A 25,753-nucleotide genomic window follows, 5' to 3' on the forward strand; every position below is an offset into this window, starting at 1 on the left:
CTTACAATCATCCACTATGAGATCTGGTGCCTCCTCTGGCGTGCAGGCATACATGCAGGTAGAACACTATATACACAATAAGTAAATAATTTTTTTTCCCCGAGACAAGGTTTCTCCGTGTAGTTTTGGTGCCTATCCTGGATCTTGCTCTGTAGACCAGGCTGGCCTCAAACTCACAGAGATCCCCCTGGCTCTGCCTCCCGAGTGCTGTGATTGAAGGCATGCGCCACCACCGCCCAGCAATAAGTAAATAAATCTTTAAAAAAACCACTCATTTCCTCTCTCATGCCCACCCTGAACGAAGACAAGGCTAAGCTCCTTCCATGGGACCTGCCCCCAGCCTCAGTCTGCACATCTGTCCCACACCACAGCCTCCTCAGAGCCTGCGGCACAACCTGTCCCTCTACCAGGTTCATTTCCTGCCCCACATAAACACATCTAACCTGGATCAAACTTGACCTGAGTCTCCTACTCTCCCGAATGCTTATCTTCCTCCTTTTACCGAGAAGCTTCTCAAACAGGCTCCCATGTGTGCATCTTCCTCATTTCATTCTTTAAACTCACCTCTTAAATTCCTGCACGCCAGTCCCTCACGCGCCCTGGTCATCTCAGGGTTATCACAGACAGACACCACTAACCAGACCAGGGGCCTGTTGTCACTTTACAGGTGATATTACATTCAGAAGTAAACTTTTCATTACATTCAGTAAAGCCAAAGGTTCATGGCTCAGAAAAAAAAAAAAAATCAAGAAATAATCAATCAGACTTCTCCCAGGTCTTCAGGAAAGTGACAAACAAGTTTTAGACGACTGTAATTCCATTCCCTCCCACAGTGACACCTATCTGCAGCTGTCATTCTCTAATGACTCCTGTTTATTGGATCTTGGTGTTGTTGGTGTACAGCTGAGGTGTGGGTTGTAGTCTCCACTCTGGCGAACAAGCTCTCTGACTCTCCCCTGCTTGGATCGTAAGCCATAAAGTCATGAAGGAGCAAAGGTCAATGGTATTTGAAAGACACCAAGGGGGAAAAGCTTGGAGGATTTCATTCTTTACCTGTAGTAACATTTCCTCGACACTCAAGAATAGCCTTTCTGCATCATTGATCTTGCCCATGTGCTTCAGGAAACTCCCAACGAAGAGTATCATCCTGCATTTATCAGCGGCAGTAACCTGGGAGAGGCTGCACTCCAGGACTGGAACAGGAAGAAAGCAGACAGGCCTGAAGGACACTGGGAAGGAACAGATGCCTGGCCTGCTCCCGCTTCAGGACTCCACAGCTGTATTTCTCATTCTTTTTGTGGGGGGGTGATCGGTTGTTTTCTTTGTTTTTGTTTGTGACAAGTTCTTTTGGATTTTTGGAGATAACGCCTCACTGTAGCCCAGGTTAGCCTTGAAATCACAGTCCCCTACCTTTGCCTCCAAAGTGCTGGGACTGTAGACACATACTATCATATCTGGCTTCAACTTCTTGTTCAAGACATCAGCAGATTTTATTCCAAATATTGGCAAATACTTTAAATGGCATCATAAAAGTCTATAATGATATTGTACAACCTTGTATAAATGTTAAAATCTAAAGAGCTGAACAATTTTACAACTCTGTGGTAGTTTGAATGTAATTGGCCCCATAAGCTCATAGGGAGTGGAACTATTAGGAGGTGTGGCTTCATTGAAGTAGGTGTGACCTTTTTGGAGGAAGTGTCTTTGTGGGGGCAGGCTTTGAGGTTTCATGCTCAAGGTACTACCCAGTGTGTGAGTCCACTTCCTGTTGCCTTCTGATCAAGATGTAGCCAGCACCATGTCTGCCTGCACACTGCCATATGGGCTCCCCGCCATGATGGTAATGGACTGAACCTCTGAAACTGTAAGCAAGCCACCCCAATTAAATGTTTTCCTTATAAAAGTTGTCGCGGTCATGGTGTCTCTTCATAGCAATGGACACCCCAACTAAGACAAGTTCAATCCATGTATTGTTATAATTTGTGTTTTGGAATGATTTTTTTTTCAGGAAAAAAGAAAAAAAGTTAATGTTTCTTTTTTTCTTTTTCTTTCTTTTTTTTTTTTTTTTTTTTTTTTTGGTTTTTGGTTTTTCGAGACAGGGTTACTCACAGAGATCCACCTGCCTCTGCCTCCTAAGTGCTGGGATTAAAGGCGTGCGCCACCACTGCCCAGCTCTTAAGTTAGTATTTCTTACACAATTCTTCCCTCTGTTACAACTATCAAGAATTGCTAGATTAAACAGAAAGAAAAATGTTAGAAATGTCAGCCAGGCCTGGAGAACACAGGCAGACTTGTAAACCCCCCCTCCCCTACTCAGAAGGCTGAGTTGGGAAGGTCACAAGTTCAAGGTCATCGGGGACACTGGGGGAGTTCAAGGACAACCTGGGCAACTTCATGAGACCTTGTCTCAAAATCAAAAAGGTTAGGCATGCGGGCTGGCTGAGGACACCCACAGGCTCGCCTGGGTCCTCACGGGCTGGGCTGGCTGGAGACACCCACAGGCTCACCTGGGTCCTCACAGGCCTGGCTGGCTGAGGACACCCACAGGCTCGCCTGGGTCCTCACGGGCTGGGCTGGCTGAAGACACCCACAGGCCTTGTGGCGCCTGCAGGTGGGCACTGTTATGATGAGCAAATATATGGTGGAGAAATGGGAAAGAAAGAGAAATGGACAGGTTCATGTGCTGTGGAAAGAGGCAGAACTGAAGAAGCAGAGGAGGTGAGGAATAGGCTCCTGGGGGTGGCCTACTTGCCATGGTGATGTTCGGGACCATACTGATCTGGGTGACCTGCATTGTCACTGGGGCCAGGGTGATGTCCAGGCCCGAGCTGCTGCCGAGGGTCATGTCTGGGTCAGTGGCCCTACAGCAGCCAGGGTCTGAGTTGATGTCTGTGGTTCCTGTTACCACAGGGGTCCCTGGGAACCATGGGTGTTGAAATCCGAGAGCTGTGCTGAGCCAGTACCACCTTTGTTGGCCTGGGAGAGCTGACCCTGCCTCTCCCTGGCCACTATAGCAGAAGAGCTGGCCCTGCCCCTCAAAGGAGAGCTGGCTCCACATTCGGGAGAGATGGCCCCGCCCCTCACCATGAGCGCAGGAGGACTGGCCCTGATGACCTGAGCACAGAAGAGATGATTTGCCCCTTGCCTGAGGGGGCAGTCCCAGCTGCCTGGACTGACCAAATCAGCTACCATTTGGACCCAGGTCCAGGGCTTTGAGTTGGCCCACCCCAGCATCTACCCCATCTGTGACCTGCCAGAGTGTGTGGAGGGGGGACTGGTCCTGTGGAACTGTAGCCGCAGGATCTCCATTACTCAGGGCAACAGCAGAATGTCCTAGAGGAGTTTCGGAGAGAGTTCAGTATTGATGGTGTCCCAGGAGCCAGACATCTTGAACCAGACAAACCACTCATTGCAGTGAACATCTGGAAGTAAAGCTGAGCGGACAAAGGGCCTACTGTGTGACACACCGCAGCTCCCAATGCCACCAAGATGAATGCAGAGGTGGTGGAGAGGCCAGAAAGATGGAGAAGCAAAGTGGGTTTTTGTTTGTTTGTTTTGTTTTTAATTAATGTTTTTTAATTTGCTTTTCTGGGGGACACTACAGGGGTGAGGAGTGGATACAGAGGGGCTAGGAAATGAGCAGGATTGGGGTGTATGGTGTGAAATTCCCAAAGACTTAATAAAATTACGTTTTAAAAAAAGGTTGAGCATGTAGCATAGTGATAGAACATTTGCCTAGCACATGCAGACGTGCTACAGAAAGGCGAAGCAATAAAAATGAACAAAATAGGGGATACACACTTGTGTTTGTATGTCGATACATACAAGCAAAAGTATGTAAAACCTTTGACTCATGGTCTGACAACATTGGCACTGGTCTGCCTCTCTTCATATGCTCCAGGGCAGTGGTTCTCAGCCTTCCTAATGCTGCGACCCTTTAATGTAGTTCTTCATGTCCTGGTGACCCCCAACCATAAAATTATTTCGTTGCCACTTTATAACTGTAATTTTGCTACTGTTATGAATCATAATGTAAATATCTGATATGCAGATCTGATGTGACCCCAAGGGGTTGTGACCCACAGGTTGAGAACTGCTGTTCTAGGATTTAAACTTCCACATGGTTGTTTATTTCAGAGGACGGGCTCTAACGTAGTTGTCACAAATGACTGCTTGTTCCTCATTGGTTGTTTCCCTTGTGTTGGGGCCAGTGTGCCCGGCATGCTTCTTGCTTTCACAGTCGTGCGCAGGGTAAACATGTACTGAGGACCTAGTTAACATGCACAGGGTCCTAGGGTCTGAGAAAGCAGACTGCATCCCCCGGGACTGCAGAGTAGCTGGGAGCTAATGTACTTCCAGGTCAGAGGGCTAAAGCACAAACATAGTCATGGAGACAGATGCAGAGGGCTAAAGTCAACGCTGTTTGTCCAGAGCCGTCAGCAAAGCAAAGGGACGTGAGGTTAGAAGAAGAACCAGAGTCGAAACAGGAAATGGGGACACCTCAGAGCCACCACAGCTGTTTACAACGGGCAACAGGTGAGGAGGAACAGCGGCAGGATGTGGAGATTTTACATTCCAAGGAGATGAGAAGGTCCAGATGCCTGTCAAGGGTTCAGATTTGAATGGCTAATGTTGTGAACAAGAATTCCTAAAAAGAAGCTGTGTCTGGCTGTGAATGTAAAGCTCCTGGAAGGAGTCTATGTCCGCAGAGACTGATGGACTAATTGGAATTTCAGTACCGTGGAGAGATTGGAATTTTGCAGGTTCAGGGCTAATTACTTTATCTAGGGCTCGTGTTAGCCTTCTGGGACAGCCAGTCTGTGCTTGAACTAACACCTCGTGATGACAAACAAAACCTCTTAGAAGCTATTATCTTAGCAGAACACTGGCTTCTGCCAATCCAAGAGCTAAGAACTCCATCCAATAGCATCTTGGGTCTACAGAACAGCTCCCCCATCTCACTGTACCCACCTCTCTGAGGTATTCACCAGTGTATTTTAAACTTCCCTTGATTTATGACTTTCTTTGTCCGTAAAAACTATGAAACCTTCATGAAACTGCTTCTGTATTGGAACATGGAATTTGGGGTAACCTAAATCTGTGTTCTCGGGCCATGGTCACTCAGGATGGGTCCAGAGTGAACTCTGATTCCTTTGAATGAGAGCTGTGGTTTTTATGTTGACAAAGGTCACTCAGGAAAGCTGTTGATTGGGAAACAACCCTAATACTGGGGGTGGGGGGGAGGCTGTAGCTGGGGGATAGAGTGCTTGCCTGGCATGCTCAAGGCTCTGGTTGACTCCCCAGTACTAAAGAAAACAGAGTATCATGAAAAGCAGATGGACTCTGGCCCTCCAAAAGGAGGTGAGGGTTGCAGATGGAGCTAAGCAAGGCCTGGGGGGGTGGCCTTAAGGAAGTATAGAGAGAAAAGAATGCTAAGACAAACTATAGAAAACTGCCACAGAGAGAAGAGAAAGAGAAGCCATTTCAACATTAGCCCCTTATCCTGACTCGTTGTTTGCAGAAAGTCTTGTCTTAAACTGTGAGGAGTAATCAGAGAGGCCGGCAGACTGGGACTCGTGGGAGGAAACAGAAGAGCATTGACTTTGGGATAGTTTCTATCCCAGAAAAAGAGACTCAGCAGCACCGTGGCCGGTGTACCTGAGGGCGTGGTCAGCGGCATGGCTGGTCTACCTGAGGATGTGGTCATTGACACCGTGGCCGGTGTACCTGAGGGCGTGGTCAGCGGCATGGCTGGTCTACCTGAGGGCGTGGTCAGCAGCACCGTGGCCGGTGTACCTGAGGGCGTGGTCAGCAGCACCGTGGCTGGTGTACCTGAGGGCGTGGTCAGCAGCACCGTGGCCGGTGTACCTGAGGGCGTGGTCAGCAGCACCGTGGCTGGTGTACCTGAGGATGTAGTCAGCAGCACCGTGGCTGGTGTACCTGAGGGCGTGGTCATTGACACCGTGGCTGGTGTACCTGAGGGCGTGGTCAGCGGCACCGTGGCTGGTGTACCTGAGGGCGTGGTCAGCGGCACCGTGGCTGGTGTACCTGAGGGCGTGGTCAGCGGCACTGTTACCTGCCTACCTGAGATCGTGGGTCGCTTCTTTACTTTCTGGCACTGTTCTGCTTCTATCTTGGCAACGCAGAGCAGAAAAGACTCAGATACGTCATAGCCAGCCTCCAGCAGCACATCCCAGTAGTGGACGAGGTGCAGCCTGGTCCACAAACTCGGGTTGTGGATTTTTGATATGAAGTCTGTGATGCTATGGGACACAGAATCATTTTAGTACTCAGGCCTTGAAGGAAGCTATTCTTTTCTTCCCACATTCCACTAGCCTAGCCTTACCCTCTCCACCCCTCAAAGCAGGATCTCATATATGCCAGACCAAGGAGGACCTTCAACTTCTGAGCTTCCTGCTTCAATCTCCCAAGTGCTGCCATTACATATATGTGCCACCATGCCCAGTTTAACCAAACTCAGGGCCTTGTGCATGATGAAGAGTCCTGGCTAGATGAACATTCTACCAACTGAGCTATACCCCATGACACACAAACACCTCTGTCTCTGTCTGTCTGTCTCTGTCTGTGTGTGTGTGTGTGTGTGTGTGTGTGTGTGTGTGTGTGTCCGTGTCCCACAGAGTTTAATTAGGGTTGCTCCCATAAGCAGAGGTGGCAGGGCCAGGGGCACCTCATCAATGACTATACCACTGAAAAATGGCACCCCTCCCCCAACAGCCGTTGACTGCCGAGAGCCTCACGGAGGGGAAAAGACCTTATGGCTCCCTGCCCCGTGCATGATGGAACGTTGAAGGGTCCAACCTTGTGCAGATAACCACAGGTGCGGAGAGTGTGTAAGTACAATGACGACGTCATGCCCAGATGTGTTCGGGCCACCCGTGCCCCCATCCTTGGCTCTTCCATTCTTCCCGCCCTCTCTTTCCTACTACCCCCAGAGCCTCGTAGGAGGGCCAGTCCCGTACACTTCCTGAAGCTTTGGTTGTCACCAGAGAAATATGAGCCTTTGACTCTTCCATAGCCAGAGCCGGTTCTCTGGGCAGGCTCCTCGGCGCTACCTCCCAGACAAGGGGGTCCCTTATGCCTGCTGCTTCACATGAAGCATGGTCCACATCTGCCCCTTCCCCATACATGGAAAGTGAGAACTTAGGGCTATGTCTTCGTCAAGGGCTACAGCAGTGCCACAGGCCAGAGGCAGGTGAGACCTCGACAAACTGGCTGAGTTAATGTGTGAGGGCAAAGGAAGGAAGGAGGGAAAGACAGAGAAAGGACAGCAGAAGGATGGAGCAAGAAAAGCCAGGACAGGCGTCCAGCCAGCCACCAGCACAGCCCATCTGTCCTCGTCTCTACGCAACGCCTGGAGGAATGCATACGGCGTGGAAGAGGAGCATGCTGTAGTGACAGAGAGGTCAAACAGCATCCTTGGGGATCCACCCACCATGCAAGGGGACTCCACAGTAAGGTCCACACATGAATGAATGAACGTTTTGCCCGGAGAATCCATGTTGCTAATGTGACATGGATATTCCCTCTGAAGCGAGCAGGGCTCACCTGGGGCTCGTGACAAAGCTACACAGGCCTTCCCAACACCTGCTCATCTTCATGTGCCATGGCAGCTCCTGATACACTCTCCAGAAAATGGTTTGCCGCTGGAAGTACCTCATCAAGACCTGGTGGAAACGTGCCTTCTTGTGATTCACGGTGTTCTGAGACATGTTTGGACTGCTCTCTCTGACCGGAGTGATCACACCTATTTCAAAACCAATCGCAGCCTCACACTTCCGACTTTTTTAGCGTATGAAAATACTATCACAAAAATATGACAACTCCAATGCCATGATTAAGGAAGGAAAAGTCAAAGCATCTCGGAGAGTGGCTTGTACAGGGCTGGGGAAATGGCCCAGGGGGAAAGTTCTTGCTGAACAAACGCAAGGCCTGGAGTTTGGATCTGCAGAACCCATATACACACCAGGCAGAGGTGATGCGCTCCTGTAATCACAGCACTAAGGAGGAAGAGGAAGGGGATCCCTGGAGCAGGCTAGTTGGTCTGCTAGCTAAGCTAGCCAGATCCATGAGCTATGGTTTAAGTGAGAGACCCTGCCTTAATATATAATGTGAAAAGAAGTTAAAGAAGACATCTCATATCAACCTGTGGTCTCTACATGCACACACACACACACACACACACACACACCTGCATACACACATGCATGCACACCTGTACACAAACACATGCACACACACCCATGCAGCCACACAGCCACAAATGCACATATACATGACCCAAAAAAAAGTATCTTATGCAACATTCTGAGTTTCTCCAGAAAGTATATATAGTTATGGTTAAGGGTAAATGTATGGATATTTCATGTTGAATTTTCCTCCCTGACTTCCACAAGGAAACATTTTCAACTACTTTTCCATTTTCTTTTTGTTTGTTTGTTTGTTTGTTTCAAGAAATAGGAGAGTGGCAGTGTAGAAGGAACAGAAGGGTAGTTAGAGATATTAAGATATTATTCATTTATTTTTATTTTATGTGTACAGATGTTTCACCTGCATGTATGCTTGTATACCACATGGATGCAGTGCATGTAGGTCAGAAAAGGGCAGCAGATCCCCTGGAACTGGACATACAACAGTTGTTAACTGCCATGTGTCTGCTGGGAGTCAAAACCGAGGTCCTCTGGAAGAGCAACCACGGCTCTTAACCCCTAAGCCATCTTTCCAGTCCACTTTTCTAGTTTCAGCACACACTGTGGCTGCGGCCTAAATAAGCACTCTCTAGCATGTGAGGGGAAGTACTCTGGAGACCCGAGCCCTCTTCCTGGATCTCCTAAAGGCCCTATGGTCACTGAGCCCACAAACAGGAATGCGGTGCTAAAGCCAGGAGTTTCTGTCTTCATCCCCAAAGGGAAATGGTCCTGACAGACTGTGACACTCAGAAACAAACTTCTCAACAGCTCAGAGTTTTGCTTAATCAGAGCCTGGGGATGTCTATTCCGTTTGTTTGTTTGTTTGTTTGTTTGTTTTTGTTTTTGTTTTTTCAAGGCAGGGTTTCTCTGTGTAGCTTTGGTGCCTGTCCTGGATCTTGCTCTGTAGACCAGGCTGGCCTTGAACTCACAGAGATCTGCCTGGCTCTGCCTCCCTAGTGCTGAGATTAAAGGTGTGCACCACCGCCACTCAGCTGAGGTCTGTTCTTGAAAATCAAAATATTGGAAGTATTTTTACATTGTTTTCCTTGATTGACACTTTTTCTTGAAAGCTGAATGGAACACACACTAGACAGCACACCAAGCCCATGTTATCATAAAAACTGTAACCAAGGAGAACCGAGTGTTTAACCTTCTGCATTTATGCTGAAGTGATTTCCAAGTCACAGACACATTTGGAGAGAGTTTGTACTATTTTGTCAAACATGTGTTCCTATGCTCTGGTGGTGATGCACATGAGACCTATGGAAGAGAAAGGAAACTCCTCCCTCACTGTACGGTGAAGGCATTTCTGTGGATGGTGCATTGAGAAAGTAAGGTAGGTCGGGTAGTGGTGGCGCACGCCTTTAATCCCAGCACTCGGGAGGCAGAGCCAGGCGGATCTCTGTGAGTTCTAGGCCTGCCTGGTCTATGGAGCGAGATCCAGGACAGGCACCAAAACTACACAGAGAAACCCTGTCTCGGAAAGAGAGAGAGAGAGAGAGAGAGAGAGAGAGAGAGAGAGAGAGAGAGAGAGAGAGAAATGGGACAAATAATATCCTGAGTCCGAAACCTGGAAGTATTAAACACAAAGGCTACCACTACCAACATTTGGGGCCGGGGTGTAGCTCACTGTAGAGTATGTGCTTAGCACACACGGCCCTGGATTCAATGTCCCGCAGACGTGAAAAAGGAGGAGGTTACAGGATGTTGTAGATGACACCACATTTCATTTTATCTTTTTACAAATTAGTCTCCTGAGGAAGATAAGGCTATGAATCTTCATATGACAAATAAAGCTACTTAAAAAAGAGAGCTCATATGGGATGTGAGGAAAGGTCTGGCCTGTGCTTACGCACTGCGGCACAGTTCTCACTGACAGACTAGCCTGAACACTCCTGAGCTAGGATGACTCATGGTAGGCTAGAACACGCTACCCTGACAGCTGCTAATCTCAGTGACTTGAGAGAACTAGTTCATTATGTCTGTCTCCGGTTGGGTCCCTAAAACTCTAGTCCAGGTCAGGAGATGACAGAGGAGTGTCGTCTTGAATGTTGCATGGCCACTCAGTCAAACAGACCCAACCTGCAAAGGTACTAGAGAACTGTCCTTCAAATGGCTGCCCCGGAGATGACCTGGGTAACAGATGGGATGCTGTGTTTACACAGGCTTCCTTTACTCTCAAGGTAAATATCATCGATAGCCTTATTTTGAAAGTGAGAAACAGAGTTCAAAGGAGGTAAGCACGTTGCATAAGATCCCATCAGTTCTGTAAGACACCGAAGTCATCACCCATAATTTTTAAAAAGTCATTTTGAGGAAGGAGCTAGGATAGACTCAGTCTACTCCCTGAGGGAATAGCCCCTGGAGTGCTCAGCCATTGAAGTCAGGTCTCCTTTAACTTATGGGACGCTGTCCTGCGCATTTACGCTAGAGGAGTCCCACACAGGTTTCCTCTTGAATGTGGGGCTCTCCCTCCCTCTAGCCCCAGAGCATTTTCGCAGACTCCGCTCCTCACCCAGTAGCTTGTGCTCCACCGCATTCCGCAGGGACTGGTGTCGGAAGCAGAGGAGGCCATCGGGCTTCTCCTGGATCCAGTGCTTGGTGGCGTTGCGGAAGGCCGCCCAGTGCACGGTGGTCACTTTCTGGTTGTTCCTGTAGCCCAGCATGTCCAGGAGGTGGAGCAGCTCGTCTTCAGTCAGCCCACAGTGTGAGATGCACAGCAAGCAGAGCGCGTCGGCGACCCAGCCACTCAGCCCTGTGCGGCCACAAGAGCAGGGACGGAAGCAGGAGAGCGTGAGTCAGTGAGCGTGGGCTCCATCACGTCAGTAACCAGCTTCTCTCCCTCAGCACTGGAATGGCCCCGGACTTAGACCAAAGGCACCCAGGAGTAAGTGCTGACATGGGATCCCAGCCCAGCCTACCTTCAGAGCCCGTGGTGTTGCCCACCATTTGCAAAGTCACAGCCAGCACTGGGACAAGTCTGGTCACTCTGCTGAGCATGCTGCCCAGTGGTGCCGGTGCTTGTCCTGTAGAAGTGTCTCCTTCACACCCACGAGCACCCCTGAAGGGCCCATTCGGCTTCTGTCCTATCGCTGGCTTTCTGATCCGCCAGCTAGAGCGAGATCAGATGACGAGAAACAAAGCGCTGTGATCCACTGTGACCTTTCCTGGACTGAAGGGGCCTGTATCACCTGCCGTCTCCAAGTGAAGGCAGATCTGAAGCCCAGCTGATGAACCTTCCCCTGAACTCGACTGAGTCCTGGGGAGGGAGTTGCACGGAATGGGTCAGATGGCCTGTGTGACTCTTCTAGGGAGTACCACTTCCACCTCTGTGGAGGTGGGGGACAGGACAGTAAACTTGAAACCCATTTTCTTGATAGGAATGCAAAGTGTAGCACAGAAAATTGGGTGGGACTACGAAGCACAGCAGTAATCGATGCATCCTGTGCTCCTTATCCACCTCTCCAGTTCTGTTCCAGTCTAGGTTCCATGGCCTGAAGAGAAGACTGATGCAGCAGAAACAGAATGGGGAAAGCATGTTTCAAACCGGACTTCACCGGCCTACAGCACAGACAGTGGCTTGAGAGAGCAACAACTTTCAAAAGCCTGATTGTTCAATATCATACACAAATTCTAGAAGAAGTTGTTCACCGCAAACAAGAGACTCAGAGGCTGAGCTAACAATGCTATTTGTTTTCTCCCCACCTAGGAAGAAAAGAACAACTGCAGAACTGAGAAAGATCTAGGAGAGAGTTGACGAGGAAACCAGGATTCAAGAAGCCAGGGCAGCTAGGTGAGGGAGCACACACTTTTAGTCCCAGGACTTGGGAGGCAAAAGCAGGTGGAGCTCCGTGAAATGAAGTCCAGCCTGGTCTACATAGCAATTTCTAGGCCAGCCGGAACTACATATAGAGAGCCTGTCTCAAAAACAAAACAAAAGCCTGGTTAAGTTTCTCCGTGGCGAGGATGAGGGATGGCACCAGCAGGGGGCAGCAGAGACTCCAACCAAGACAACCAAGAAAAGATGGCAAACGCTGCTCCTAACAGGAGCCACCAAAGGAAAGACGGACACTCTGAGGACTGCAGTTCATCTGGGATCAGCTACCACACAGGAAGACCGTGCAGGAACAGATGACAGCCAAAGACACCCTGTACCAAGGCTCCATCCAAGAGAAACATGGAAAGTATCCGAATCCTTGGCAGGCTTAAGGGGCCCTATTGGCTGGAAACATGGAGAATATACCTAAATTCACTGGATAGGCTTGTGCCAAAAGTAGGACCGTGGTATCAAAGCAGAGGTTTATACTGAGTGATAGAAATAATGAAAGTACACTTTTCGGAGCCCTGGAAAATTTCAAATTTGTGCCTAATACAGTTCTCATAGTCAGCATACATCTCTCTAGACAAAGTCACCAAACAAGATGAGATGCCCAGTTAAATATGAATTTCAGATAAACTAATTTTTAGTACAAATATACCCCCATGAAATATTTGGGACATATTTATTCTGAGAATTACTTGTTGTTTTTCTAGAATCCAATTAGTGATTAAGTGCATCTCATGCAATATCAGAGACATGTTTCTATCAAAATATTCTTTTTTAAAGATTTATTTTTTATTTATCGGTGTCTGCGTGAGCTTATGTGCACCATGGGAATGCAGGCACCTGCAGAGGCCAGAAGGCATCAGGTCTCCAGGAAATGGAGTCAGAGGTGACTGAGTCATCTGAAGTGGGTGCTGGGAACCAAACTCAGGTCCTCTGTGCGAGCAGGAAGCACTCTGGACTCTGAGGCACCTCTCCAGCCCCTAGAATACCATTCTTCTCTTTTTATATCCCTCCCCTAAGGTATTATTTGTTGTTGATCTGAAATTCAAATCTAATGAAGTCCTGCGTTTCCTCTGACAGTTCCCTCCCCAGACCCTTCTCCTGAGCAAGCCTACACCATAGACCTTTGTCCCCGTGGACTCCCACCAAGATGTCAATACTGCCCAAACCTTTTCCTGAAGCCACAGCATCTGAGTTTGTCTCTTTTTGCTTCAAATTCCAACCGTAATCTTCAACCCAGCGCTTCAGAATCAGCTCCCAGAGCTCCTGGACAGAGGCCATCTCTAAGTACTCCCTCAGACACTGGAACTCGTTACGGTAGATTCTGCACTCCTGCAGCTCGCTGGCGATGATCGCCAGCTTCAGAGGGGTCAGGTTTGGCTTTTTCCTCAAAATGGGTTTGCTCTGCCCAAAGCGCTCTTGGTCAGGAGTGGAGAGATGCTGTCTGAAGATGCTGAACTTCGTGTCTTCGTCCCCCACGCCCGAGAGCTCCAGAGTCCGCACATCCGGGCGGGCGCACAGTGACTTGCATGACAGACTGGAGGAGACGGTGCTCAGGATGAATTTACAATGTGGAGGGAGCGAACCCGGCAGCCACGAGAAGTCTTTCGCCTGGTGGAGACATTTGAAAACCTCAAAGACCTTAAAACGACTTTGCGGGTGGTTTTCAGACTTAGAGTAGGTGGAATATTGGGTGGAAGTGTAGGGTAAGGGTGGGTTATGGCCACCAACAGTAACTTGGATAAGAAGCCATTTGGTAGGAAGAAATACAAATTTGTACAGAATGAAATCTGCTGACTGATGCATATATGATGAATCTAATAGTGCAAATCTAGACTCTTAGAAACGGATTCCTGGGCTGGAGAGATGGCTCAGTGGTTAAGAGCACTGGCTGCTCTTCTAGAGGTCCTGAGTTCAATTCCCAGCAACTACATGGTGGTTCACAACCATCTATAGTGGGATTTGATACCTTCTTCTGGCATAAAGTCATACATGCAGATAGAGTATCACATACATAAAATAAATAAACAAATCTTTTTTAAAAAAGAAAACAGATTCCTACAAACAATTTAATAAAATCTCATACTTCTGAGGACTAATCTACAGTGATAATTAGAGGAAATCTAATAAAAGGCAAATTGAACCACTTAATAAAATAAGACCTTGTGTTATGGTAAAGAATTGTTACTTTCTGCAGTAAAACTGTCTTGAGTTGAACACCTAATATGATCTTTTCTTGATTATTGTTAAAAAATTTTAATTACCTTTTCATTTCTTTATTTTTGTGTGCACATGTGTGTGTGCAGGCAGGTGCCAAGGCACGTGGGTAGAGGTCAGAGGACAACTTTTGGGGGTCAGTTCTCTCCTGCGGTACAGATCCTAGGTGTTGAACTAAGGCTGTCAGCCGTGGCAGCAGGCATCTTTCCCCCTGAGCCATCCCACCATCCCACCGGCTCCCTGTGTCTGAATTCTGGTCCCATCACTTAGTTATCTTCGGACCTTAGACAACACCTAGCATCTCTTTGCCCTCTGTCCAACCAAGGATGATGAGCAGTCTCTTTTTGAACATCTGTGTACATTCTAGACCTTCGATTCTGAGACGAAAAGAATATGTTGATACATTTAAAGCTGGTACCCAGCCCATGGTAAATGCCATGTAAATATTTGTCTAATAAAACACAAAGTAACAATTAAAATCAATGATGGGCATACCTAGAAACACAACACAATAGAAATGTATTATATACACCCAAATAATGGGGTCTTCCTTTTTTCATAAAATAAGTGTGATTTTTAAAAGATGTTACCTTCTGACCTGAAATCCCATAAATGCCAATCAACTCTTCAATCCCATCTAGTACAAGTACACATGGCTTTAGGCTGATGAAGGCCATGAACACTTCTACAAGAAGCGAAAAGACCAAGACACTTGAGTCTTCATTAAGAAAATCCATTTCAATCTGGGGACCTACAATACAGAAATTTCAAATTAGGTGAAGATAGATGCTCCCTGGTGGTCTAGTGGTTAGCGTTCAGTGCTCTCAAATTAGGTGAAGATGTTCCAGCCACTGCTAAGCTGTGCCGATGGGATGGAGTTGGGGGGGTGGGGGAGGTGGGAAGAAGTGCTACTCACAGTTTGCAGCTGACACACGCATGCGCATGCTTGGCTGGCTTCCTCGAGACATTCAGGCCCAAAGAGCTAATGGTATTTGTCACTAGATGTCTCCAACAGTTTCAGGATTTCATATAAAAATACTATGTATGGTGTTTACACATGTTTCGCGCGTGCGTGCGTGCGTGCGTGCGTGCGTGCGTGTGTGCGTGCTTGTGTGTGTGTGTGCTTGTGTGTGTGTGTGTGTGTGTGTGTGTGTGTGTGTGTGTGTAGGCCAGGGTAAATGTCTGGTGTCCCCCTCGATCGCTCTCCACCTTCGTTTTTGAGACAGGGTCTCTCTATGAAACTGGAGCTGACCAATGAACTCTGGAGACCCTCCTACCCCCACCTCCCCAGGAGTCCAAAGGCTACGGCAGTTGAAGCAAAAGCATCACAATGAAGAAAGTTCCAAGTAAAAGACAGTCTAGTGGACATAACTATTTGTTCTTAAAATGATGTGCTGTGGGATGCTCTGTATGCTGTGAATGTGTTGCTCTGATTGGTTGATAAATAAAAAGCTGATTGGCCAGTAGCCAGGCAGGAAGTATAGGCAGGGTAAGCAGACAAGGAGAATTCTGGGAACAGTAAGGCTGAGTCAGGAGACACCAGCCCGACATCCAGGGAGCAGCATGTAACTGCACACAGGTAAAGCCACGGAACACATGGCAACACATAGATGAACAGAAATGGGCTGAATTTAAGTGTAAGAGCTAGTCAGTGGTAAGCCTGAGCTAATGGCCGAGCAGTTTTAATTAATATAAGCTCTGAGTGATTATGTTATGAGTGGCTGCGGGGTCCATGGGACTGGGCAGGACCAGAGAAAACTTCAGCTACACTGATGTTAAAGATAAGGATAGTATTGATAATACTGGAAAAAGATCCTAAACATTTCCCTTTGTTTGGAAAGAGCCAATCTTGAAGTTCTGATTTAAATGTTAATATCTCAAATGTTTAAATTCCCACTTAACGACTTACTAATAGGCAGACTTGGTTGCTCTGTGTGTGTGTGCATGCTCGTGTGGGTCCTTGTGTATGTGGAGGTCATCATTCGGCACAGAACTGCCAGGAATCTTCTATGCCTGTGCCAGGCACTAGGTCTATCAATGACCAGGAAAATAGACATAACCTCTGAACTCCGAGGGCTTGCAGAGGGAGACAAACACTAAATACTGGGACAGACATACAACACTGGGACCTTTGTAAGTCAACCTGGGGAGCCAAGAAGGAGGGGCTCACATCCACAGGCAGCGGCGCCACCACATGGGGCTGGGGCTACACTGGCCGTCAGTCAGGAAGAGCCGCCCACCAGCCCTCTCACAGAGGGGTGGCCCGGGAACCGAGGCTTCACGAACAAGAAACATTTCGCCACCAGGGAAAATTGAGAGAAGCGAATGAATCTGAAGTGGTGGGTCTACTCCCAAGAAACCAGACTTGTGGAGGCAAGGACAAGAAGCCAGGCTAGGAAGAGATCGTGGCCCAGGGCACGAAGCAGGTCACAAAGCTGAGGCTGTCTGCCCACGTAGTCCACATCATCAACCCCCAGGCCGGGTCTCCAGAGAGCCAGTGCTGGTGAGGACCAAGAAGGAAATCTTCCACAGACTGAGGGTTTCCTCTGCTGCCTCGAGGAGGCTCCACAGTGCAGTACTGAGAGCTTTGAAGTCAGCAAGAGCCGGAGCTTAGACTATTCTACTCTGCCCATGTGCAGCTGGTGGCGCTGCCTCTGTGAGCCTCGGTCTCCTTGTCAGGACGCTGATGTCGTCGGTTCAGGGTCTCATGAAACCCTTCACACAGTGCCTGGTGCTCAGGGAGCCTGCTAGGGCTGCCTCACACATGGAACACGGTGGAGAGGAACTGCGTCCAGAAAAAGCTTGACTCTGCAAAGCGTGTCACAGAAGGGACACCAGGCAGGGGAGGGAAACAGGCTATCTCAGGGGACTCTGATAGTGGCAGTTCTCCTCCACCAGAGACTTTGTCCTGGAAGGCAGAGGCTGGGGCCAGAAAAGCAGAAATAGGTCCCACATGGCGTTTGGTGTCCCAGAGAGGAAGGGTCCCTGCTCACACCTCACAGAGAAAGGCTTGCAGATGCACAGGTGGGTCACAGGAAAACGGGCCACAAAGTAGCTGAGTCTGCGGTGTGCGCCTGCGCTCTCTCAGCGGCATTTCTGAGCCCTGCACCCACATCCACCTCATCCCGGAAACCAGCTGGGCTGCACAGCGCAGGCAGCCCCGAAAACGCCCCTCAGCCCCGAACCCAAGAACCCAATCGGGCTGCGGCGACACCGCGGACGACGCTCGCTCCGACGGCAGCCTCTCTCCTCCTTAACCTAGAGAGGGGGTGGGAGAGTCTTGTTTCCCTTAATAGTGCACCCCGCCGCTTCTTTCTCCGCCTCAGGAAGGAACGCTAATCCCATCAACAAATAACAACAGCGGCAAAATAACAGTAGCAGCAGGCTGCCGGGTACCACTGTCAATCCTTACAGGCTTCATCTTTCCGTTCTCACCCAGCCTTAGAGGGCAGGTTTGGGGGTTTTACAGGAGAGAAACACGTCATACGGCTTGAGTCAAGCGCTGGCGATCACCCAGCTAGTGAAGAAGGAAGGCAGGATTGTGGGTCAAGCCCCAAGCCTCCCTTTCTGGGCCTGCACCGTGAACAAGGAGAAGTGCTCTCTCATGGAGAACTGTCTGGTGTCCACAGGCTTTCCTGAATTTGTTCTACCACTGCCAGACTAAAAACCTGCTTGTTTGAAAGGCAGCAGCTGTTTTTATTAGGAGTTTCCTGAACCCCAAGACACACTCATTAAAATAACAACTCGCTTTGGGAATAGAATCATAATTGGGTGTGCTCGGCCAAGCTTACATCATCAGCTGCCTAGCCCAAGTGAGCACCTAGGGGATGTGCCAGAATAGGCCTAGGAGCCTACGGAGACAGTCACACCTGCTGCTGCCGATTTTGATTTTACCTGCTTTCCAGAGCCAGGAAGTGCAACCAAAGAGAACTCAGCCTGCATGTTCACAGAAGCCCACCAGGCGCGCAGACACCTGCCCTGCCCCGCGTGAATTGTATGAACACACCCAAAGTCACTGTGAGGCACCTCACATTTACTCAGGACCTCGAAGCACACACAGGTGGATGACAAGAGACGAACTGTCACCAGCAGGCAAAGCCAGACGCATATGAATCCGTACATCCTCAGCAGATGCGGAACAATGGTACCCACTAATGTTATCAGTGCTTACTGTATGCCAGGGTCACACCACACTGAATGCCTTTATCTTTTGTGCCTTTTCCTAGCCAATCCTCTTATATGCCTAAAAGGTCCTTTTCCTTTGATATCCATATTTTATAAATAGAGAAACAAAGCTGGGTATGGCAGGCTTGTGATTGGAACACTTGGGAAGCAGAGTGGGGAGTTCAGGGCCATCCTTGACTACACAACAAATTTGAGATCGCTCTGAACTGTCTCAAAAAACATGAGATCTGTCTCAAAAAACAAAAAATCAAAACAAACAAAACCAACTAGGAACCAAGCCACAGAAATTAAGATAATTTACCCAAGGTCATCTGACTAGTATGTCATAGACACAGGTTTGAATACAGGTTCTCAGGCCCCAGGACAGAATGCAGCCCAGCCCAGCACCCCCGCCCCATGACTGCCATCCCTGTGGGCACAACCCACCTTGTATCTCAAACACCACACATCCGAAGCAGAGCCCTGAGTTCCTCCAGGCCTGCTTGCGCACCCCACTAGCTCTGCCGGACTCAGTGAGCAGCCTTTTCCTGCAGCTCAGAAACGGGACTCCCCCTCCGTGTCCCCCTTTCCTTCAATCCACAGCCAGCCAAACCACCCACCGCCCTTCCCCACCGCTGCTGCCCTGGGACCGTTTCAACAACCAACAATAAGTGTGTGTCCCCCCACCCTGCATCTGCAAGCTGGCCTCCCTGTATATCAAGCCATGTCCTGTCCGTCTGTGTGTGTCACCACCCCCTTCTTAAATCCCTCCACTGGCTTCTGGCTCATGGAACAGGATCCACACCTGATATTCTGACCTACACAGCTCCCTCCCAGATGAAGCAGCCCTGCACCCCGTTTTGTCTGTGAGACCATGCCATCCATTGTTGTCTGGCCACGTTGGCCCCCTGTCCATCTCTAGCTCATCCCACTGTGTTTCTAGCTCTGGAACTACAGCATTGTGTTAGTGTTCCCCTTTGCCTGGAATGTTCTTTCCTCTAATTTCCATACGGTCAGTGACCCCAAAAACTCTACCACGGAACTCCTACAGCTGATAAACTCCTTCAGTAAAGTGGCAGGATACAAAATCAACTCAAAAAAATCAGTAGCCCTCCTACACACAAATGATAAAAGGGCTGAGAAAGAAGTCAGAGAAACATCACCCTTTACAATAGCCACAAATAATATAAAATACCTTGAGATAACACTAACTAAACAAGTGAAGGACCTTTTTGATAAGAACTTTAAATCTCTAAAGAAAGAAATTGAAGAAGATATCAGAAAATGGAAGGATCTCCCATGCTTATGGATAGGTAGGATTAACATAGTAAAAATGGCAATCTTACCAAAAGCAATCTACAGATTCAATGCAATCCCCATCAAAATCCCAACACAATTCTTCACAGACTTGGAAAGAAAAATACTCAACTTCATATGGAAAAACAAAAGACCCAGGATAGCTAAAAGAATCCTATACGATAAAGCAACCTTTGGAGGCATCACCATCCCTGACCTCAAACTCTACTGTAGAGCTATAGTAATAAAAACAGCTTGGTGCTGGTATAAAAACCAACATACACACCAATGGAATAGAATTGAAGACCCTGACATTAATCCATGCACATATGAACACCTGGTTTTTGACAAAGGAGCCAAAATTATACAATGGAAAAAAGAAAGTATCTTCAACAAATGATGCTGGCATAACTGGATCTCAATATGTAAAAGATTACAAATAGATCCATATCTGTCACCATGCACAAAACTCAAGTCCAAGTGGATCAAAGACCTGAACATAAATCCAGTTACACTAAACTTAATAGAAAAGAAAGTAGGAAGCACTCTTGAACGCATTGGCACGAAATAAAACACCAACAGCACAGACCCTGAGCACAACAATTAATAAATGGGACCTCTCGAAATTGAGAAGCTTTTGCAGGGCAAAAAAAACAGTCAATAAGACAAAAAGACAGCCAACAGAATGGGAAAAGATCTTCACCAACCCCACATCTGACAGAGGATTGATCTCCACAGTATATAAAGAACTCAAGAAACTAGACATCAAAATACTGAACAGTCCAATTAAAAAATGGGCTAAAGAGCTAAACAGAGAATTCACAAGACAAGAATCACAAATGGCTGAAAGACATTTAAAGAAATGCTCAACATCCTTAATCATCAGAGAAATGCAAATCAAAATGACTCTGAGATACCACCTTACACCTGTCAGAATGGCTACGATCAAAAACACCAATGACAGTCAATGTTGGAGAGGATGTGGAGCAAAGGGAACACTCCTCCACTGCTGGCGGGAATGTAAACTTGTACAACCACTGTGGAAATCAGTATGGCGGTTTCTCAGAAAATTAGGAATCGAACTACCTCAAGACCCAGCCATCCCACTGTAGCATGAATCTTAAAAGTTCTTATTAACAAAATCAAACCCGAGGCAAGTTATTGGGGTCCATGCTGGTAGATCAGAGAGACAGAATAAGCCACAGCCATCTCACCTTGTCGGATCCTCAGCTGGTTTTGTCTCCTCAGACTGGAGGCCTCTGAGTCCTCATCTGGAATGGGTCTCAGCTGAATTGCTGCTAGAAGCCTGAATGCTTAACCAGCCAAAATCCTCTAGTTTCTGGTTCTCACGCCTTATATATCTTTCTGTTTTCTACCACCACTCCCTGGGATTAAAGGCTGGCTTTCTGGGATTAAAGGCGTGTCACCATGCTTGGCTATTTCCAATGTGGCCTTGAACTCACAGAGATCCAGAGGGATTTCTATCTCTGGAATGCTAGGATTAAAGGTGTGAGTGCCACCATTTTCTAGCCTTTGTATCTAGTGGCTGTCTGTTCTCTGACCCCAGATATTTTTATTAGAGTACACAATATTTTGGTGGACACAATACCACCACATCTCCTCTCTTTTTGTCTAAAATTAAAGAAAGCTTATAACTAATACAAGAAATACTATCCAATAAGTATATACATTATATACAGCCAAAAATTACATTAATGATATCTAGTCCATTAACATTTGACAGATTCAGATAAAAACTCCATTATATATATTAACAATGTCCAGTCCAGTAACATCTGATAAACTCAGACCAAAAAAATTTTCATTACTTATCTTATTTAAAACAAGTAGTTCCTTTTAAAAGTAGATTCCATAACCTCCCTTTTATCTTATCATATCCATATTCTTTCTCTTTTCTTTTCATAATACATTCAGTAGTCTACCTTTTGTCATTTTTATATCTTCCCCTTTTTCTTCAGTGTAGATTCAATGATCTACCTATTTATCCTATTATTTCTTTACCTTTTTTCTCAGAGTAGATTCGATGATCTATCTCATATCTATATTCTCTTTTTCTTTTTGCTTTCTAGGGGTAAATATATCTTTAGGGAATCTTGAAAAGAAAATTTTGGGGTTAATCATCAAGTCCTGTATCGTTTGTCCAGTCTCTGCATAATAGGAAAGTTCAGGGCTTGTTTCAAGTCCTTGTTTGAGTAGTCTGTCAGGCTGGATCATCTCAACTAGTCCTCTCGAAATTGTTCTGACCAGTTTGTAGTCCAAAGTTGATTTTTCCACGGTATTAATCGGCTTAATGGCTTTATCATAGTCCATGTGGAATCATCGTTGTAGGATCCTGTCATCTTTTTGAAGATTTCAAAGTCACTGTTAGGCATGGTCATGGTTTCCTGCAGACTTTTTTTTTTTTTTTTTTTTTTTTGCCTCCTCTGTGGTTTGGAGCAATCATAGTCTGATAAATGTCTGTTTCTCGGAACCATGAACATCCTTCCCTAGAACAGAAAATCTTCACAACAATTTCTCCCCACCATTTGTCATGCCAAACTTTTCCAAACTGACCTTTGCCGATGCTTTCTTGTAACACGATGGTCCTGGCAATTCTTCTCTGAACCAGCAGCAGTAAACCCTTTGTTCCAGGTAGCAGCATCACCGCAGTCACCAGCATGATGAGAAGGAGCTGGCAATGTGGAGCAGTAGCCACTGCTTCCATGGTCCCACCACTGTTTGTGGTTCAGTCCGGGCCAAAACTTCTCCCAAGCCTCCTAGGCCAGCCTCAAACTCAGGATCTTCCTGCCTCTGTCTCCTTCATCAAATCCTACCGGCGTGCGCCACCACAACCGGCTGAGTGTAGCTTGGGCCTGCGCTGGGGCTCACAAGGCCACAGGCAAACAGCTTTTTCATGAATTCGTAACACGAACATTGGGCGCCAGATGTAGCATGAATCTTAAAAGTTCTTATTAACAAAATCAAACCCGAGGCAAGTTATTGGGGTCCATGCTGGTAGATCAGAGAGACAGAATAAGCCACAGCCATCTCACCTTGTCGGATCCTCAGCTGGTTTTGTCTCCTCAGACTGGAGGCCTCTGAGTCCTCATCTGGAATGGGTCTCAGCTGAATTGCTGCTAGAAGCCTGAATGCTTAACCAGCCAAAATCCTCTAGTTTCTGGTTCTCACGCCTTATATATCTTTCTGTTTTCTACCACCACTCCCTGGGATTAAAGGCTGGCTTTCTGGGATTAAAGGCGTGTCACCATGCTTGGCTATTTCCAATGTGGCCTTGAACTCACAGAGATCCAGAGGGATTTCTATCTCTGGGATGCTAGGATTAAAGGTGTGAGTGCCACCATTTTCTAGCCTTTGTATCTAGTGGCTGTCTGTTCTCTGACCCCAGATATTTTTATTAGAGTACACAATATTTTGGTGGACACAATACCACCACATCCCACTCTTGGGCATATACCCAAGGAATGCTGATTCGTGCCATAAAGATACATGCTCAGCTATGTTCATAGCAGCACTATTTGTAATAGCCAGAACCTGGAAACAACCTAGATGCCCGTCAACAGAAGAATGGATGAAAAAAATGTGGTACATATACACAATGGAGTACTACTCAACAGAGAAAAACAATGAAAGCATGAAATTTGCAGGCAAATGGATGGAACTAGAAAAAATCATCCTGAGTGAGGTAACCCAAACCCAGAAAGACAGTCATGGTATGTACTCACTCATAAGTGGATTCTAGATATAAAATAAAGAACAATCAGACCACAACCCATAGAACCATGGAGGCTATATATATATAGCATGGAGGTCCCTAGGACGACTGTGGCTTATAATAAATTTCAGTTTTACTCAATTATTGAAAAAAATAGCCAAATGAATGGAAACACATGAACTATGACCCAAAGGCTGAGGGGTCCCCAGCTGGATCAGGCCCTCTGAATAGGTGAGACAGCTGATTGGCTTGATCTGTTTGGGAGGCAACTAGGCAGTGGGACTGAGTCCTGTGCTCATTGCATGAGTTGGCTGTTTGAAACCTGGGGCTTATGCAGGGACACTTGGCTCAGTCTGGGAGGAAGGGACTGGACCAGCCTGGACTGAGTCTACCAGGTCGATCTCAGTCCTGGGGGGGAGGCTTTGCTCTGGAGGAGGTAGGAATGGGGGGGTGGGCTGGGGGTAGGGGGGGCAGGAGGGGGAGAACAGGGGAACCCGTGGCTGATATGTAGAACTGAATGGTATTGTAAAATAAAATAAAAGGAAAAAAAAGATTCACGTTTATATCAAAACTAATTTTTTTTTCTGGTCTTAAGAACTTTTTGGTTTTAGTTTGACAAGTGACCTGAGGTGTTTAAAGCAGTCATATTGGAATTTATAAAAAGTAAAAGTGAGGATTGAGGAGATGGCTCAGTGGTTAAGAGCACTGGCTGCTCTTCTAGAGGAACTGGGTTCAATTCCCAGCACCCACATGGTAGCTCACAACTCTCTGTAGCTCCAGTTTCAGGGGATCTGACTCCCTCACACAAACATACATGCAGGGAAAACACCAATGCACATAAGATAACAATAAATAATAAATAATTATTTTTTAAAAAGTGAAAGTGGAGTGCAGGAAGAACAGCCGAGGGGTTTGTGTCCACGTCTCGCCCCTAAGGCTGGCTCCGTTACCGTGGGCTCTGTGCTGCAGCTCCATGATGAAGTAGTGGATCACCGACATGATGTCGCTGCTTTCGCAGGTGCTTCCCACGAAATACGGGATCATCAGCACCCCGGGATGTTTGCTTTTGAAATACTTGACCCAGCTGGCAATCAGAGTAGACTTCCCACAGCCGCGTTCTCCAGACAAGAGCAAAATAGACTTATAAGCCGGAAGAGCATTTATTCTGAAAAATAGAAGGCAAAGTGGTAGGCACGAGTCTTTACCAAGGAGAGAAGACATTTTCGTGGGTACATTTTCCCTCTAAGAGACACAATGCTCTGGCCTAAGTTAGTAGGCTTGGCTGGCCTCAAAAGGCATTCCTCCTTGGAGTTGCAGCTTCATAAGACATGAGATTAGGAGAGTAGAGACAGAGTAACTTTGGAAGGTTCCTCTGCCTAGATAGACCCTAGGACTGTCCGACATGAACTTCAAGTATGGTCAAGGGCTCAAGGCCTAGGGAGGAAAAGGTCACCACCTCGGCCCACTGTCCTATCTGTCTGTCCACTCTGCCCGCCTCACTGCCGCCAGGCTACCCTTGGCGACTTAAGCCACATTGGAAGAGAGTGAAGAACAGGAGCACCCATACACCAAGAACGCGCGTCAACTCCGAAACCCGCAGAATTGGAATTCCAACTAACTTGGTTTGGTGACGGAGAAGCGCCTGCGGCTTCGCCAGGGTGTGGTAACTGGTAACTCCACTTAAACAACTGTCTAGGTTCTGGCAACAGCTTGTCTTGGTGCTTAGTTTTTAGTGAAGTTTCTGGATATGCAGAGGCACTTCCGGCCTGTGAATACCACGACAGAGACTCTAGCCTTGTGACTTACAGTTATTTTATTTTTTACTTATTTCTTTTTGAAACAGGGTCTCATGTTCCTCAGGCTGGCCTCACACTTCCTAAGTAGCCAATGAACTCCTAAGGTGCTCCAGAACTCCTAATTCTTCCCCTCAACCTCCCCAGCGCTGGGATCATGGGCATGCACCACCTCCTCGGACTTGTGATTATGATGGATTAGTGTGTATCAGCTAGTTTTAGTAGTGCCGATTTGTAATCTCTGCTACTTGGGACACTGAGGCAGAAGGATCACAAGTTTAAGGCCATCCTAGATAATGTAGTGGGACCCTGTTTCAAGAAAAATAAAGAAAAATGCCTGGTGGTGGGTATATAGTTCAGTAGGAGAGTGTTTGCCTATCATACATGAGGCCCCAGGTTCGATCTCTAGCACCAGTCATACAAAATATGTGTGTGCCTGTGCATGTGTGTGCACATGTGTGTATGTATGTGTGTAATGACTTTCCACTGAGGATAAATATCATGAGGAATTATCTTA

At 47.3% G+C, this 25,753-nt stretch overlaps 1 protein-coding gene across 1 annotated transcript in view; it reads right to left on the reverse strand.

Moving 5' to 3' along the window:
* The window catches only part of LOC114700640 (tetratricopeptide repeat protein 41-like), a 56,680-nt gene that overhangs the window by 20,877 nt on the left and 10,050 nt on the right, over positions 1 to 25,753 (reverse strand). The window contains exons 3-9 of the mRNA XM_037196867.1: positions 24,394 to 24,608; positions 14,841 to 15,001; positions 13,203 to 13,644; positions 10,723 to 10,962; positions 7,567 to 7,765; positions 6,085 to 6,263; positions 1,054 to 1,193 (exon numbers count right to left, since the gene is read on the reverse strand). Coding sequence (XP_037052762.1) covers positions 1,054 to 1,193; positions 6,085 to 6,263; positions 7,567 to 7,765; positions 10,723 to 10,962; positions 13,203 to 13,644; positions 14,841 to 15,001; positions 24,394 to 24,608 — 1,576 coding nt within the window. The remainder of the gene's footprint in view (positions 1 to 1,053; positions 1,194 to 6,084; positions 6,264 to 7,566; positions 7,766 to 10,722; positions 10,963 to 13,202; positions 13,645 to 14,840; positions 15,002 to 24,393; positions 24,609 to 25,753) is intronic.

The sequence above is a fragment of the Peromyscus leucopus genome, chromosome 18 (assembly GCF_004664715.2).
Source record: "Peromyscus leucopus breed LL Stock chromosome 18, UCI_PerLeu_2.1, whole genome shotgun sequence".
Classification (NCBI taxonomy): Eukaryota; Metazoa; Chordata; class Mammalia; order Rodentia; family Cricetidae; genus Peromyscus; species Peromyscus leucopus.